This window comes from Petromyzon marinus, unplaced genomic scaffold (genome assembly GCF_048934315.1).
Source record: "Petromyzon marinus isolate PM22_M1 ecotype Great Lakes invasive population unplaced genomic scaffold, UKy_Petmar_22M1.pri1.0 PM_Scaffold_149, whole genome shotgun sequence".
NCBI lineage: Eukaryota > Metazoa > Chordata > Hyperoartia > Petromyzontiformes > Petromyzontidae > Petromyzon > Petromyzon marinus.
Window position 1 is genome coordinate 50,987 of NW_027423112.1, and position 16,308 is coordinate 67,294.

Below are 16,308 nucleotides of genomic sequence, written 5' to 3' on the forward strand. Positions count from 1 at the left end.
TTAAAGGTATAATTCATTTTAAATTATAATCATTTACAGCACGTTTTCTTTTTGCACAGTTTACGTGTACAATGACAGTATCTTCATATTGGGTTCGGTTTTCAGCACATGGACCTGTACATACAAAAACTCGTTTCTTGTACAGTTTTTTTTACACAACCTGCGCCGTCATTTCCCTATGATGTATTCTTCCCAGATATCCCTTGCAAAAAGTCTCACTGGATATTACCCAATTAGAAAGAACACGTGCATAATTGCCTCTGCTCATAGAACTTTAAGATCACAATTTATGTTTAACATTCATTAACAATCAACACCACCATAAAACCCACCGGAATAGTTTATATCAACATAAACATAAGGAGTGGTATTTGGTAATTTACGAGAAACTTTAACGTCTATGTTTTGCAGCAATTCATAGTTGATGTTTGGGTGAGGCCAAATGTATTGTAAGACCCTCAACCACCTTACAGCCAAACAAATGCAATGTTTACAATAATTTAACAAACGGAAGAATGTGTGACAATTTCATCTTGACACGATGTTTTCTTCTGACTTGCTGAATTTTTATTGACTTCCTGAATATTCTGACGAATATTGTTGGTTTAGTATCCAGCGAAACATCACGTATCTAAGTGCTAAATATTCTCGAGAGAATTGCTCTTTTAACTTAACGGTGAGGTGAAACAATGTGCACATTAAACGCCTGTGCAAGTGACATTTTAATGTGTGCCTCTGTTGAGCGGCAGAGGGCCTTAACACAGATTCGGTCCCAGGAATGAATTTCATGGGAAACCTAATTTAAACGCCAGTTAACCTTTAAGAAACAGAAACTACCTGCAGTGTCAGAACCAAGATCCAATTTCCCAACATCCGTGCTGATTGCCAATTATTTCCCTCCTCGACTCCAGACAAATCTGATGATGACATTTCTATGTTAATGCAATGGTCATTCCTTAGTGGTTTAAACTCGATTTGGTCCCACAACGCACCACCTAGCTAGAATACTTTTATCTCAAAAGTATTAAAATTGTAAGCGAGTCAGTGTTAAAGCCTACGAGTTACACTAAATGAGTAGGTGTACGCTACGAGGTATTTTATCAATTGCCGTTTCCCATAGCAGTCTATCTTGGAAATGTTGTGGTTGTCTGCTTTATGTACATCCTTATATGTATGTACATCTTTGAATAATAAAAAAAAGTTTGAAAATCATGATCCTGCTGCTTAAGATTACTTGTGTCACAGACTGACCAACGATTCTGGAATGTATAGATCCCTGAGAATTCACAGAAAACCTCAAACTATGGACATAAATGGCCATCCATCGATTCAGGTTCGTCAAGTCATTGCCTTGAAAAATAAATTCATGAGATAGAATTAAACTCGATTTATAGATGAAAAACTAATTGTCAACATTTTGTAAAATCTAAAAGGTGTTTTTTTACCCAATTACAAATTGTGCTATCAGTATCATGTCATGAGACACATTTCCATTTCGAACCATAGATTGCATTGCACCACATCGTGAAAGAATAGCCCATACGATGAGATCACAGAACAACTTCTGAAGCTCCTTCAATAGACATCTTTAAACGAGAGCAGCGGTTCTCAACTTATCGGTGACACCCCATGGAAGTTTAAAGAGGGTTTAAGGTGATAGGCTGTGACATGGACACTGTGCAGGGAGAATGTCATGTGTACGAGGAATGCAAGCGCCACTTTGTGCAACGAACCACACGAATACACGACATTAAATAATCTCTAACACCGCATCTTTGGTAACCTTTGATGTCTTTTGGGCAATCAGAAGGGTGGCACGGGGATCAGTGGTCTTGATTGGGGCGCTGCCATACCAGGAGGCTGAGAACTACTCCACTAGGGGCACACATCTTTTATGAGCTGGAAAGATCGTAACAATTGTTTGTTCATCGCACGATAATAAAACTGAAATTTTTATTCTAAAAGTTGGAATCGGCCAACTTTTAGAATTAGCATGGTATCAGTCTCCCAGTTCCCCCAACCACCTCTGCTAAGCCTTTTAAAAGCATGTAAAACGCTTAATCTAGGTTTATAAACAATTGGCGGTATAGTCTGTAGCCTGGCCCACGGCAGAGTTGAAGACCGTGTAGTGGAACTGGTCAAGACCGGGAGCCCGGTTGCATGCTGCCCCTGCAAGCAGGACAGAGAACAGCGAATCAAAGCACAGGACATTGTGTCATAATTTCAACTTGGAACGTACACAACGGTTTCTTACTCTCGAAGGGAGTGAACGACTCAGTGGTGTGAGGAGGAACCACAGACAAGTGGGCAGGCAGCAGCCACGTGGTGAGCTGGTGCCAAATTCCCCTCCAAGCTCTGCGGTCCTCTATATATAAACTCTTTTCCATTCCAATGATGTACGCGTATGTTATCGAAACGGAACCCAAAGAAAAAATGAAATAACTTTATCGCTACTGAAGCTTCCACAAGCCATGCGGGAGGGCGTGTGGCACAGTTTCGTGCCAGCTATCATAGAGTGCGGTTGTGTCGCTACGGTCTATGCAGTGAGCACAAAATGTCTTTAAAAATAACGGCGCTACACCTCTCTAAATAAAATTTATGCTGAACCGCTTGCGCCTTCTGCTTACTCCACTGCTGGCGGCAGAGCCTCCGCTAGAGGCGGCTCTGGGCATCCCTTGCATGAGGCTAAATGCATATGGGAGAGGTCCTGGCCAGGGATTTAATCCAGGTAGCCGGATTCGTAGCTCGGCACAATAACTAGTGCCACCACACCCCATAAACACGGGCAGCACAACAACAAAAAGCACACAACACTTACCAAAGCCTCCAGTGATGTTGGCACAGATAATGGCTCCAAAGAAGCTTGGGAAAAACTTCTTAATCCTCCGGATGGCGTCTTCGCAAGCAAGCGTGGGATCCATGCCCCTCCTCATGCTCTCCACTGCCTGATAACTGAAACACCAATTGGACATCATCTCGAGTTACTCCAGTTATGGGTGCCAAGGCCACGCAATGGAAATAACTGTGCCTCACAGCAAGGTACCTGGGTTCGATTCCTGACCCGGGTGCCTTACTGTGTGGAGTTTGTGTGCCCTTCCCCTGTTCTGCGTGGGGTTTCTTTCGAGCTCTCTGGGTTCTTCCCATTGCCAAAAGCATGGCAACGTTTTTGGTGTTGGCCAAACATCCCCAGTGCGGACCCTCTGAAAAACCGCTTAGGATTCAGGGTGGCTTTTGTTTGTAAGGGAGTAACAATTGCTGAGTATTTCCCAGAAATGCCTCTAGGTTAAGACTTTTTCAGGCACAGTTGTTCGGGTTGTTGTAAAAATGTGATTTTAATAGGCAATAATAAACGTTGATTTCCTGCTCTAATGAGCAGAGGCAGTGCTCATCTCATATTTACAGCCCTGAGTCAGTGGTGGAAATTCCTCATTGCATGGGAGAGTCTATCCATAGGACAACTACTGTTAACTTATCCACAAAGTAGTACTTGTTTTATCGACTCCCGGGGGGGGGGGGAGAGATGATGGGCTGAGTCAACCCCCAACCAGGATGTGAACGCGCAACCCTTCCGATTTGCAAGCCGCTCGTTCTACCGCTGAGCTCCTTGACGAGATCAGCGAGCTATTGTGGTTCGTTTGTGGCAAGCACTTTGTGAGTAATGAGCGCGACTTTATTCCGTATTCCTTCGGGAACCAGAAGAGCCAGTGGTGCAGCTCTGCGAGCACTGTACAGACACGGTGTCGGATCTTGCGGTACCCGTCACGACACGTGCCAGAGAATTCTGTACACGCCGCAACTTGGTAATGTTTTTTTTGCCAGACGTCCCGTATTGTGGTGAGTTGCAATAATCAAGCCTTGTCTGGCGACAGTAGCAGCATACGCACCTTGGCAGGAACCTCATCATGACGTCACCGTCGCCCGTGGCCGATGCCCCTCCCACGCTCCCTGCTGCGTAGGCGCCGGCCCCAGGTACAGGAGAATCCCCAACGCGGCTGGAACACGAGAGCACGCAAACCAAACAAAGATATAACCCGGGCAGGCACAAAGGGCTGTACATTGGTATTATAATCATTTTTGTGCTACAGTAATTCACAATCGTAATGTCCCGAGTTGAAAATCCTTATAAAATAAGTACCACAGCCGAGCGGTGGTGGCTACGCACGCCTGTAATCCAGCAGTGTGGAGGCGAGGGTTGGTAGATCGCACAAATGTTGTGAAACTCCCTAACCAAGCGCGTCGAGGTGCCACACGTACCCTGGCATGCCTGGAGAAGGTAGTGCAGCAAAAATGTGGGCTACATCCGTTCGATCTGAATGCGACAGAGCATTCCCCTCTTGCATGTCGGTATCCTCTCGCAAGTAAATGCTCATCATTTGGCCGATATGACCTTCACATCTAAAGGACCGTACAGGGTGGTGGGCGGGGGGGAATTCGGCAAAAGTTCACCGCCCGGCCGCCTTTGCCACTCGTCTGCGTTTCCTCACACCTCCGAGTCGTCATTTCCCTTTGAAAGTAACGAGGCGAGGTGTTTTTCCTTTGTGTAAATTCACACCTGCCATAGGAACGAGGAATTTCCACCTCCAGCTCGTGGCTTGTAAACGGGAGGTGAGCACTGCCTCAATTGTCATAGCAGGAAATCGCTCCGTTTTTATTATTATTATCATCACCAATTGAGGAGAGAGCAACAGCATCTAAACTCACCCAGGGATCTTGTGAGTTGCCCCGTTGGTGGAGGTCCCTGCGGATACTCGTCCCTGCGAGTCGATCACCACGACGCCTTCGAAAATGACACGGCATGCCACGGGCACGCCTCGTTAGCACCGCACGCGGGAGAAGAGTGCCTTTAATCGTACGCAGATTAAAGGCATAATTGACTGTTAAGAAAAGTATATTGAAAACTTTTTTATTTATTTAAAAGCGACCTGGCCACAATTGATTGCGCAACGAAGTGTTTCATCGTGTGGAAATTTATAGCAGCCAAATACTCTAAACGCATGTTTCTAATTGTGGAGAAAAATCCACGCGACCACGAGGGGAGAGAGACAAACAAACTCCAAATATACAGGTGTCAGGGATGGAATCAAATCCACGACCACCTGTATACTAGGCGAGGGAGTTAACATCTCGCAGGCTTGGGCCGCAGACGTCACAATGGAGTGGCAGCCAAAGGGGGGAAGTGCCGAAGAGGATCTCACCGCAGAGATGGGAGCGACGAGTTTAATTCTTGTGCAGGTGCTGGGTGGGCTTTTGTACCATAGGAGTGATGGCAACATCTTGGAGACGCCTTCATTCAGCAATGGACAGATATTGGCTGATGAAGAAAATATTATGGTGTCTACACTGCTCACTAGGGATGCGATGATACATCATCGTTTATCTCTCTACTTCATACGGCATTTGAAAAGCAAGTGACACGACATAACTGTGTCAAGTCTAGTAATCCATTGGATGGCATCAACAGATGTTTGATGTACGGCTTCTGTATCTCCTGTAAGAGAGTATGATGAGCAGTGGTCGGCTATCAGATGAACATGCGCTGATTCATCAATTTGTGTTGATTCTTAAGGTTATATGTGTATCGAATTGCGTGTGATTATAATTTTCTCCCGACTCAACACTCAACCGACTAATTGTCCCGGCTCTGGACATCAGTTTATTCCATCGCTGGGCATTGTGGCTCAGATTTTAATTCGGAAAACAGAGGAGAGAACGTTTGAGCCATCCCACCATCGCAGGATTGTCCAGGAGGAATTAACAGTGCCTACTGAAATATCGCAACGCGACACAGCCGTGTCTGCATCACGCATTGCCATTCAAACATTGTCTTACCAATCGTGTCGTGATTGTCAATGCCGATGGGACTTGACCAGGTCTGCGTAGAAGAGGCGATTGGTTTGTAGGGGCCGCAAGACTTGTCTGGGTCCGGTGTTACATTCTGCAATTGAAACACGGTCTATAAAAACGCAGTAATCGAAATCAAAGTCAGTACAATGCAATGAAGATTTGGATAGCGTCTACATGAGACTGGGCACAAAATCAGTGGGCACAGTTGTTACAGAGAAAGAGGCAGTCTGTCATAGGCAGAGGCCAAAAGCAAGTTATTGAGCCTGGACTTGAACAGAGGGCGTGGACTCAACAGCACCGATGGCTGGGGAAAGGGAGTTCCAGACTGTGGGGGGCAACAGAGGAGAAATGTGGGAGGCACAGAAGTACGATCCAACAATGGCTTTCGCTGCAATCCCCTCTGCTGCCCACAACATAGCTGTGCGGTAGCCTACAACACACTGTGGGCAGCAGAGGGCAAGTGCAGCAAATATTCAGCAGTGTGACTATAAACAGAAGGCTGGGTCTTGAGGGAGAAGAGGTCTGACCGCACACTGGCTTGGCGGCGATTCATTCATTCATCCATTCGCGTGAGCATTAGTTCACGCACTGCCTGAGGTCATGGGGCACGTGCACGCACATGCGAATTTCATGCAATATTACATGTGGGCAGGCCACACAACCCCCCCCCCCCATACTGTGCATCTGTAATCTGGGCAATCACCACTGGGAGCCAGTCGCGAGTCGGACAGCCCCAATTCCCACAGTGTGGCCGTGCCCCGACACCGCATGAGTGACCGCCAGCGCTCTCGTTGGGTTTTTGAGGCCGACGCAGGTCACCTGGGAGCACGGAGCGTGCCAGGGTGGAGGGAGGGGGAGCAGTGGGGGGGGGGGGGAGGCTGCTATTGCCCTTGTAGGTGTGATAGGTTGTCTCCACACACTCCGGATTCCTTCCACAGGCATAATATGAAACAGTTCACAAAGGGGAATTGCAAAGCATTCCAAGTGAAAATAGTCTCGCTATATAAATGTTACATTATCATTACATGAATTTTTTACATTTATTTTAGAACAAGTGGAATGTATAGTGGCCGCAGGGTTACACGGTATGCTCTTCTTACAACTTTATTTTAAACCAAGAGATCGTGGTGGGTCTTGTACTACATAGAAGGGTTGTGTGTGTGTGTGACCAGGTCTGTACAATCTTATTGGTTAATTGTGGTGCGTCATACAAAATCCAGTAATACATCATTCTGCAATGAAATCCAATTGATGACGACATAAGCAATCCGGATCGGATCCGTGACATCGTGGTTTGGATTGATTCATAACCAGATCAGATTCCATTGGGCCCACACCTCTAGTCTCCACAACGTAATAGCAATGCGTGTATGTAATGGTTGCATTAGCCATGTTTACATTACAATGATGAAAGTAAAATGCACCTTGCGATAGTTTGGCTGGCATGAGTTTCGCCTCCACTTCTCGTAGAGTTCCCTGGATGAGTTTGTGCTGAGGTCTTCTTCAGGAAAGCCCATTTCCAAAGCAAACTTCGATGCTGACAAAGACAACAAACACAATGCCTTAGTCACATGAGCCACAACCACCTCTGTACAATTTAAATCATCACTTTACATCCAATAGTTGGCAATGCCATTAAGCTGCATTTAGCTGAAACTTATTCTAAAATGGTCAAAGTAATTTGTTGCTCAAATAAGCGTTGAGGCAGTGCTCATCTCCTGTTTAGAGTCCTGAGCCAGTGGTTGAAATTCCCCATTCCTATGATGGGAGCAAGTCTACCAATGACAGCCGTTATTGACTTCCCCAACAAATGGCACTCACTTATCGACCGTGAAGGGATGAACCAACCTCCCAACCAGGATTTGAACTTGCAAAGCTTCCAATCATGAGCTGCTAATTTTACCGCTAAGACGCCTGGCCAATATTCAATAATAAAAATCAAGTAATCCAGAAGCATCAAATTTGCCGCGTTGTCCGAACATGTTTTGTACGGATTTGTATGTATTGAACATACATATCATAATTTAATAACAAAAAAGTGTGGACACCTAAAGGAGGGTGACTAAAAGCCAGATTATGATCACAAAACTCTAACAGCCTGCCTTGAACTAATTTGTTTTTTCAATATTTGTTTTATTATTTCCTTAATGGTTTCTCTAAAATGCCTCGATATTTTTTTTTTATTCACGCCATGAAGCAGGTACACTTCCCTGCCTCGAGCCCCTGCTGGGCTCCTTGGGCTGGCATTCAGGCAAGAGAGGAGGGTGGGAGTCAGGACCTCAAGGCCTTCTTAGCTTCGATCGCATTTAACTCTCACAGACAAGCCCTGCGACTGATTTAAATGGTTCAGTACTCTGCAACCGTATTGCACAGCAGAAGATAGGGAGTTGCATTTGTGTACGAGGAATGCAACAAAGTAATGTGCAGGCATGTTGCAGCAGCTAACCATAGCTACTAAACACACCGGCTTGGTTGGAACAATTGCCACAAGAACTGTCGCATAGCATTTGTGATAATTGGGATTTTGTTCCTGGTCTAAAATATTCTGGACTCACGCTCCATTCATGATACAGGGCAAAGGGCTGAGCTACATGAGTAGTGGGTGGGGCTTACAAGCAAGTAGACCTTTGTCAGGGATCCCCGGTTTTTCCTCCAGAATTTGGAATCATCGTCACGCGTTTAGAGTATTTGGCTGCTAGAAATTTCCACATAAGCCACTTCGTTGAGCTATCATTTGTGGCGAGGTCGCTTCTGAAAAAGAGCCCTTATAGCTCAGTGGGACTTACCTGGTAGAATAAAAAGTTAGTTAAGTAGGCAGGTCCAGTGTGAGAAAGAGAACAGAAGGCACTGAATCAGAATCAAAATATTTATTTATACTGGAGGAGGAATCCGATGAACTTTCAAGCTCTTTTTCACAGATGTCCAGGAGGGGCAGGTAAGAACATTACGACAAGAAACAAGACAATAACATGATAGTAGTGCAAAGTACAAGAAATATAAACATCACCCAAACACACAGAAATAAAACTAAACCATCCCCATCCTACCAGGCAAAGCACGCCGAGGTATTAACTTATTTTTCAGAAGCGAACCTGGCCACAAATGATAGCTGGGCAAGTGACTGAGTGGGCATGGCTATGTAAATAACGAGCATGGCTGATGGGTGGAGGGTGCTGCCAGCTCATCATGTGTCCTGGTTGAGCCTCACAAAACATTTCTTTTTTGCCAGAATGAAGTTAAGGTTTCGCAAGAAAAAATGATTACCGGATTCCCCCACCAGCAGGGTGTGCTCACTGTGCTCCATGACGGCCCTGGCTACGCCGATGGCATCCTTGACTCGGCGCAGGTCGGCAACGGCACCCACATCGAAGGTATCGCTGCAAAACACAACAGAGTTCTAGGTAGTCTACTGGCTCGGGGCTAATACCTTGTCAGACAGACACTCAGCCAGCATTGGTGAGATCCTAGATTCGAATCTGGGATTCAGACGTCCCATGATTGCAGTTTAGTTGTTGGTTCTCCTTCCAGTCATCAATGACTTCACAACAACAACACAAACCCCAAGGGATTTAAAAGAGGTTTTTGACACTGGGCACGAGTTTTGGGGTACGTCTTAACTTCCCAGAGCATCTTATAATCCGCTTGTTGCAGAGGTTCACAGTTCGAATCCGACCGGCCACTATGGTTAATACTGTGGGTGTATAAACTGTCAAAATACAGTGAACGTTACAGATCCTGTGGCGTTATTCACAAAAGTAGGCACCGTTTGCCGGTGTCATGGTCCAAATTAACCAAATTTGAACAATTACCTGCGAATCACTCAATTGGACTATGCTATGCACAGCAATCATTACCCCCGACTGCAAAAGCTTGGCAGGACCGTCCTGAAAAAGAGTCACGAGGCTCAGTGAGACTCTCCTGGATAAACAAGCCACGTTGTTCTTCTTGGTTCTTTCGGTAAAGTCACGTAGAATGGAAATAAAATAATAAAAATAAAACATATTTTATTATGTTCAATAAAACATATTTTATTATGTTTTATTTTTATTGTTTTATTTCCATTCTAAGTGACTTTACCGAAAGAACCAAGAAGATGAATCCCTGCAGTCACGAAAGCTTTAAATCAAAATTTAAGCCACGTTGTTCTTCCTCCGCACCTCCGATTAGCACGGCTGGCTACGTACAGGACGAAATAAGTTCAACATACAGACATACATAATAATTTTAAAAAGTCATTTCCTATCTCCCTCTTTTCCACTGCACAACCAAGCTACGCTGGGGCTGCACTGAGCCATCTCGGTGCGACTGGGGGGGGTGGTGCGCCAGGTTGTGTTTCCACTGCAGAAGCCGAGCGGTTGTGAATGACACGTGTGGATGGCATGGTGAGGCCGTGTCCTCACAGAGACCTACCTGACTGATGTCACGGGCAATGAACAAGTGAAGACGCACGTAGATGATGCGGTGGCACCATTGTGCCGCCCGTGGCCAAATTGAGATGTCTTGTGGGGACCAAAGCTTCACAGTTTGGTTCTGTCTTGGGTAGGTAAATATGCAGTGGAAAATCACCCATAGCAGGAGGGACCCACACTGGCTCAATTCGGGTGTGCCTGAAGAAATGGGTTACCTATCCCTACTGAACGACCTCCTGCCTATCTATAAAAAAAAACTAAACTATATTTTATTTTACCAGGTAAGGCCCACTGAGCTGTATAGCTTTTTCAGAAGCGACCTGGCCACAAATGATAGCTCAACGAAGTGGCTTATCACATGGACAATTATCGCAGTCAAATACTCTAAACGTGTGATGTTGATTCCAAATGTGGTGGGAAAAACACGGAGAAAAATCCACGTGACCACAGGGAGAGAGACATGCAAACTCCAAATATACAGCAGGCATCAAGGGTTTTGGAGTCGAACCCACGAACTCCTGTATACCAGTCGAGGTAGTTAACATCTCGTCATCGTGGCACCTCTGCCTATCAAGCTCACCCGTTCATGATCATAGCGTCCAGGGTGGTCTCCCCTCGCTCGTCAGGGCTGCCACCGTATCCCACGGAGCCGTCGCAGCGGTCCAGCTGGCACTGTTGGCAGCCGGCCTCCACGGCGTCCACTGCAGATCCACCTGCCTGGAGCTCACTCCACGCTGCCACACACACACACAAAGATCACCCGTGTAGCCTTAACAGACTGTTGGGGAAAGTGCTGTTAGCGAGCACCTATGAAGGCCGGCACCAAGACTCTCCACTAATGCACACTTAAGGGGCACCAACACTCTGCACTAACGCACACTCAAGGGGCACCAACACTCTGCACTAACACTCTGCACTAACGCACACTCAAGGGGCACCAACACTCTGCACTAACGCACACTCAAGGGGCACTAACACTCTGCACTAACAATATGCACTAACGCACACTCAAGGGGCACCAACACTCTGCACTAACGCACACTCAAGGGGCACCAACACTCTGCACTAACACACACGGGGGCACCAACACTCTGCACTAACGCACACTCAAGGGGGCACCAACACTCTGCACTAACACTCTGCACTAACGCACACTCAAGGGGGCACCAACACTCTGCACTAACGCACACTCAAGGGGCACTAACACTCTGCACTAACGCACACTCAAGGGGGCACCAACACTCTGCACTAACACACACTCAAGGGGCACTAACACTCTGCACTAACGCACACTCGAGGGGCACCAACACTCTGCACTAACGCACACTCAAGGGGCACTAACACTCTGCACTAACACACACTCAAGGGGCACCAACACTCTGCACTAACACACACTCAAGGGGCACTAACACTCTGCACTAACGCACACTCAAGGGGCACCAACACTCTGCACTAACACACACTCAAGGGGCACCAACACTCTGCACTAACACTCTGCACTAACGCACACTCAAGGGGCACCAACACTCTGCACTAACGCACACTCAAGGGGCACCAACACTCTGCACTAACGCACACTCAAGGGGCACCAACACTCTGCACTAACGCACACTCAAGGGGCACCAACACTCTGCACTAACACACACTCAAGGGGCACCAACACTCTGCACTAACACACACTCAAGGGGCACCAACACTCTGCACTAACACTCTGCACTAACGCACACTCAAGGGGCACCAACACTCTGCACTAACGCACACTCAAGGGGCACCAACACTCTGCACTAACGCACACTCAAGGGGCACCAACACTCTGCACTAACGCACACTCAAGGGGCACCAACACTCTGCACTAACACACACTCAAGGGGCACCAACACTCTGCACTAACACACACTCAAGGGGCACCAACACTCTGCACTAACACTCTGCACTAACGCACACTCAAGGGGCACCAACACTCTGCACTAACACACACGGGGGCACCAACACTCTGCACTAACACTCTGCACTAACACACACTCAAGGGGCACCAACACTCTGCACTAACACACACTCAAGGGGCACCAACACTCTGCACTAACACTCTGCACTAACACACACTCAAGGGGCACCAACACTCTGCACTAACGCACACTCAAGGGGCACTAACACTCTGCACTAACAATATGCACTAACGCACACTCAAGGGGCACCAACACTCTGCACTAACGCACACTCAAGGGGCACCAACACTCTGCACTAACGCACACGAGTATTAACACTCTGGAGCAGCGTTCTTCGTTGCAAGGCCCGCGTGCCACTGGCTGCCCCTGGTGGTCGTTAGTGCGGCCCCTGACGATACCCAGCGAGTGAGAACACCACCCAACATCATCAACACCACCCAACATCATCAACAACACCACCCAACATCATCATCAACATCATCAACAACACCACCCAACACCACCCAACATCATCAACAACACCACCCAACATCATCAACATCATCAACAACACCACCCAACATCATCAACATCAACAACACCACCCAACATCATCATCAACATCATCAACAACACCACCCAACACCACCCAACATCATCAACAACACCACCCAACATCATCAACATCATCATCAACAACACCATCCAACATCATCAACATCAACAACACCACCCAACATCATCAACATCAACAACACCACCCAACATCATCAACACCACCACCCAACATCATCATCAACACCACCCAACATCATCAACAACACCACCCAACATCATCAACAACACCACCCAACATCATCAACACCACCCAACATCATCAACACCACCCAACATCATCAACACCACCCAACACCACCCAACATCATCAACACCACCCAACATCATCAACATCATCAACACCACCCAACACCACCCAACATCATCAACACCACCCAACATCATCAACAACACCACCCAACATCATCATCGTCGTCGTGCTGCTGTCAAACCCAACAATGGTTTCAAATGATGTGGCGGCCCCCACACTGGTGATGTCTTATTGGGGGAAGTGGCACCCCCTCTGAGAATGAGTGAAGAACACCGCTCTAGACTAACACGCAGAGTACGAACACGCAACACTAACACACATGGTTACAGTACTAACACGCAACACTAGCACACATGGCTACAGTACGAACACGCTACACTAACACACATGGTTACAGTACGAACACGCAACACTAGCACACATGGTTACAGTACGAACACGCTACACTAACACACATGGTTACAGTACGAACACGCTACACTAACACACATGGTTACAGTACTAACACGCAACACTAGCACACATGGTTACAGTACGAACACGCTACACTAACACACATGGCTACAGTACGAACATGCTACACTAGTACACATGGTTACAGTACGAACACGCTACACTAACACACATGGTTACAGTACGAACACGCTACACTAACACACATGGTTACAGTACGAACACGCTACACTAACACACATGGTTACAGTACGAACACGCAACACTAGCACACATGGTTACAGTACTAACACGCTACACTAACACACATGGTTACAGTACGAACACGCTACACTAACACACATGGTTACAGTACGAACACGCAACACTAGCACACATGGTTACAGTACGAACACGCTACACTAACACACATGGCTACAGTACGAACACGCTACACTAACACACATGGTTACAGTACGAACACGCTACACTAACACACATGGTTACAGTACGAACACGCTACACTAGCACACATGGTTACAGTACGAACACGCTACACTAGCACACATGGTTACAGTACGAACACGCTACACTAACACACATAGCTATAGTACGAACACGCTACACTTACACACATGGTTACAGTACGAACACGCTACACTAACACACATAGCTATAGTACGAACACGCTACACTAACACACATAGCTATAGTACTAACACTCCACTAACACACATGGTTACAGTACTAACACTCCACGGGGGATGGGGGCACTGACACTACACGCTGACACACATACGTACTAACACTACACCCAGACACAACGTGCGCTAATACTCTACAATTGCAAGGTAATAACACTTGTCAGTAACAGCGTACTAACTCGACACTAAGGCTCCACGTTAACACGCGGGGACACTTACAGTAAACACGCTGATACACACATTGGTGCTAGCACTCTGTACTAACACTCCACTAACACACACGGCTACTAACGCTGTGCGCCTACACACACACAAGGTACTAGCGCTACACTAACACACTGCCATGGTACGTGCTGTGCGAAATAAGTTAAACGTACGTACGTGTCGACACACAGAGGTACTAACACTCTACGCTTAACGCAGCAGAGGTGCAGAGCTAACACGGCAACATAGATGTACGTACCAACACCCCCCGTGCGCGACGCTGCGCAGTGCAATGCACTTCCATGGCCTTACGCCACGACCACCATCCCCCCCTGCTCGCCTGAGTCCCCTGCCGGGCAGAGGGCGACTTCTCCTGGCTGGGGCCCTCGGCTCCGCCGGCCTCGAATGCGAGGAGCTGCGAGGGGCTTCGGGCGTGGCGTTTCGCGCCCGCCGCACGAATTAAAACACAAAACCCGGCCCCACTCCCGCTCACAACCAGTGACGATCATCTGAACCGGTCCTGGGGTCTCCCCTAGGTAGACTCAGCCTCAAATGAGTACCCCGTGCGAGGGTGTGAACATCTCAGCCGCTCCTGGGGAGAGAAAGGTGGCCGGGGGCATGGTGCTGGCCACAACAACCCCTCCGTGCCGGCCGCCACTGATCTCTGCCTGTCCGTGTCCTCACCTCGCCGTGCCGTTTGTCTGAACGGCCACGTGTTCACGACGAGGGGAAGCGGTGGCGGCGGGGCGCACAGAACCACACAGCCACTCGCCAGCAACAGTAGCAGCAGCGGAGGAGACAAAGACGGACGGCAACGTAGGTAGACAGCCATGGCCGGGCAGACTCGGGGTGAATGGTCCCCGCACGAGCCGCGGGTCACGAGGAGCGGGAGGCGTGGGGGTGGCCGCAGGGGGCGGGGAGGGTCGAGGGGCGGGGGTTGTCTCTCGTGGTTCGTAGGTTGACTGCTAGGGGTGGAGTGAGGTTGACTCGTAGTCTAAATTGACTGATGGTTGAGTATTGCTGATATCTACCAGTGGTGCAGTGAGGTCAACAAGTGGTGGAGTGAGGCTAACTCGTGGAGCCTGACTGGTGATGGTTGACTTTGTGAGATTGACTGGTTGGAGTGAGGTTGACTAGTGGTGGACATGACTAGTGATGTTGACTATTGGCGAGACAGGCTAGCGGTGGAGATTGACTAGTGATGAACCGGACTCGTTCGGAAACAGATGAATCTCTGTACGTGTTGGGAGGCTGCCGATGGAAAGTCGGAGAGTGCTGATATTTGTGTAGAAGCGCAATGTAAATACACAAGATGCAAAAGCAACGACTTCCCATTACATGTATACAAAATCCAACAGATCTCAACAATTACAGCACTTGCTTGTTGCAAACATTTTAAGCGATCGTTTATTTCGACAGCAGAGACATTGCCCTCTGGGCAACACCGACACCCACGTGATCTGACTGCAGCATCGCACAATGTAATAAGCGACAAGTTAATTTTGGTTTAAGGTGCTGTAAAACAAGGGAATGCGACTGAAGGTTTAAGAGTGGTGATCAGAAAATGAGAAGTATGGCTTTTTAAGCGTGGAGGAAATGTTAGTGTTCGGGGCAGAATGTAAACTCTACGTTTATTTTAATTTTGATAATTATTTTTCAACGGAGCAAACATTTACCTGATCACCAGAGGCAGATGAACTAGACACTTCTCTATTGCTGGTATTTCTGCAGAACATGTCTCCATAATCTAGTTATCCTGCAACAGGCCACATTACTTGCACTTAAGACCACAGCTCTATGGTCGACACGCTCTCTAAATGTTGGTTGGCATTGAAGTGCGCTGAACATGAATGACATTTAAACCCGTTACATTGCTTTTCTGTGTTGCGGTGCTCAGGCTAAATCTGTCACCTTCAGGGGAG

At 47.5% G+C, this 16,308-nt stretch overlaps 1 protein-coding gene across 1 annotated transcript; it reads right to left on the minus strand.

The window, feature by feature from the left end:
• On the minus strand, window positions 1-15,271 carry LOC142905330 (N(4)-(beta-N-acetylglucosaminyl)-L-asparaginase-like). The gene is made up of 9 exons (XM_076063551.1): window positions 15,071-15,271; window positions 10,834-10,987; window positions 9,109-9,221; window positions 7,269-7,381; window positions 5,830-5,935; window positions 4,702-4,777; window positions 3,885-3,992; window positions 2,819-2,952; window positions 1-2,169 (listed from the first exon to the last, which is right to left on the minus strand). Exons 1-9 carry the CDS (start codon window positions 15,216-15,218, stop codon window positions 2,069-2,071), a joined length of 1,053 nt encoding a protein of 350 aa, XP_075919666.1. The 5' UTR covers window positions 15,219-15,271; the 3' UTR covers window positions 1-2,068.
• Window positions 15,272-16,308: the final 1,037 nt, after the last annotated feature.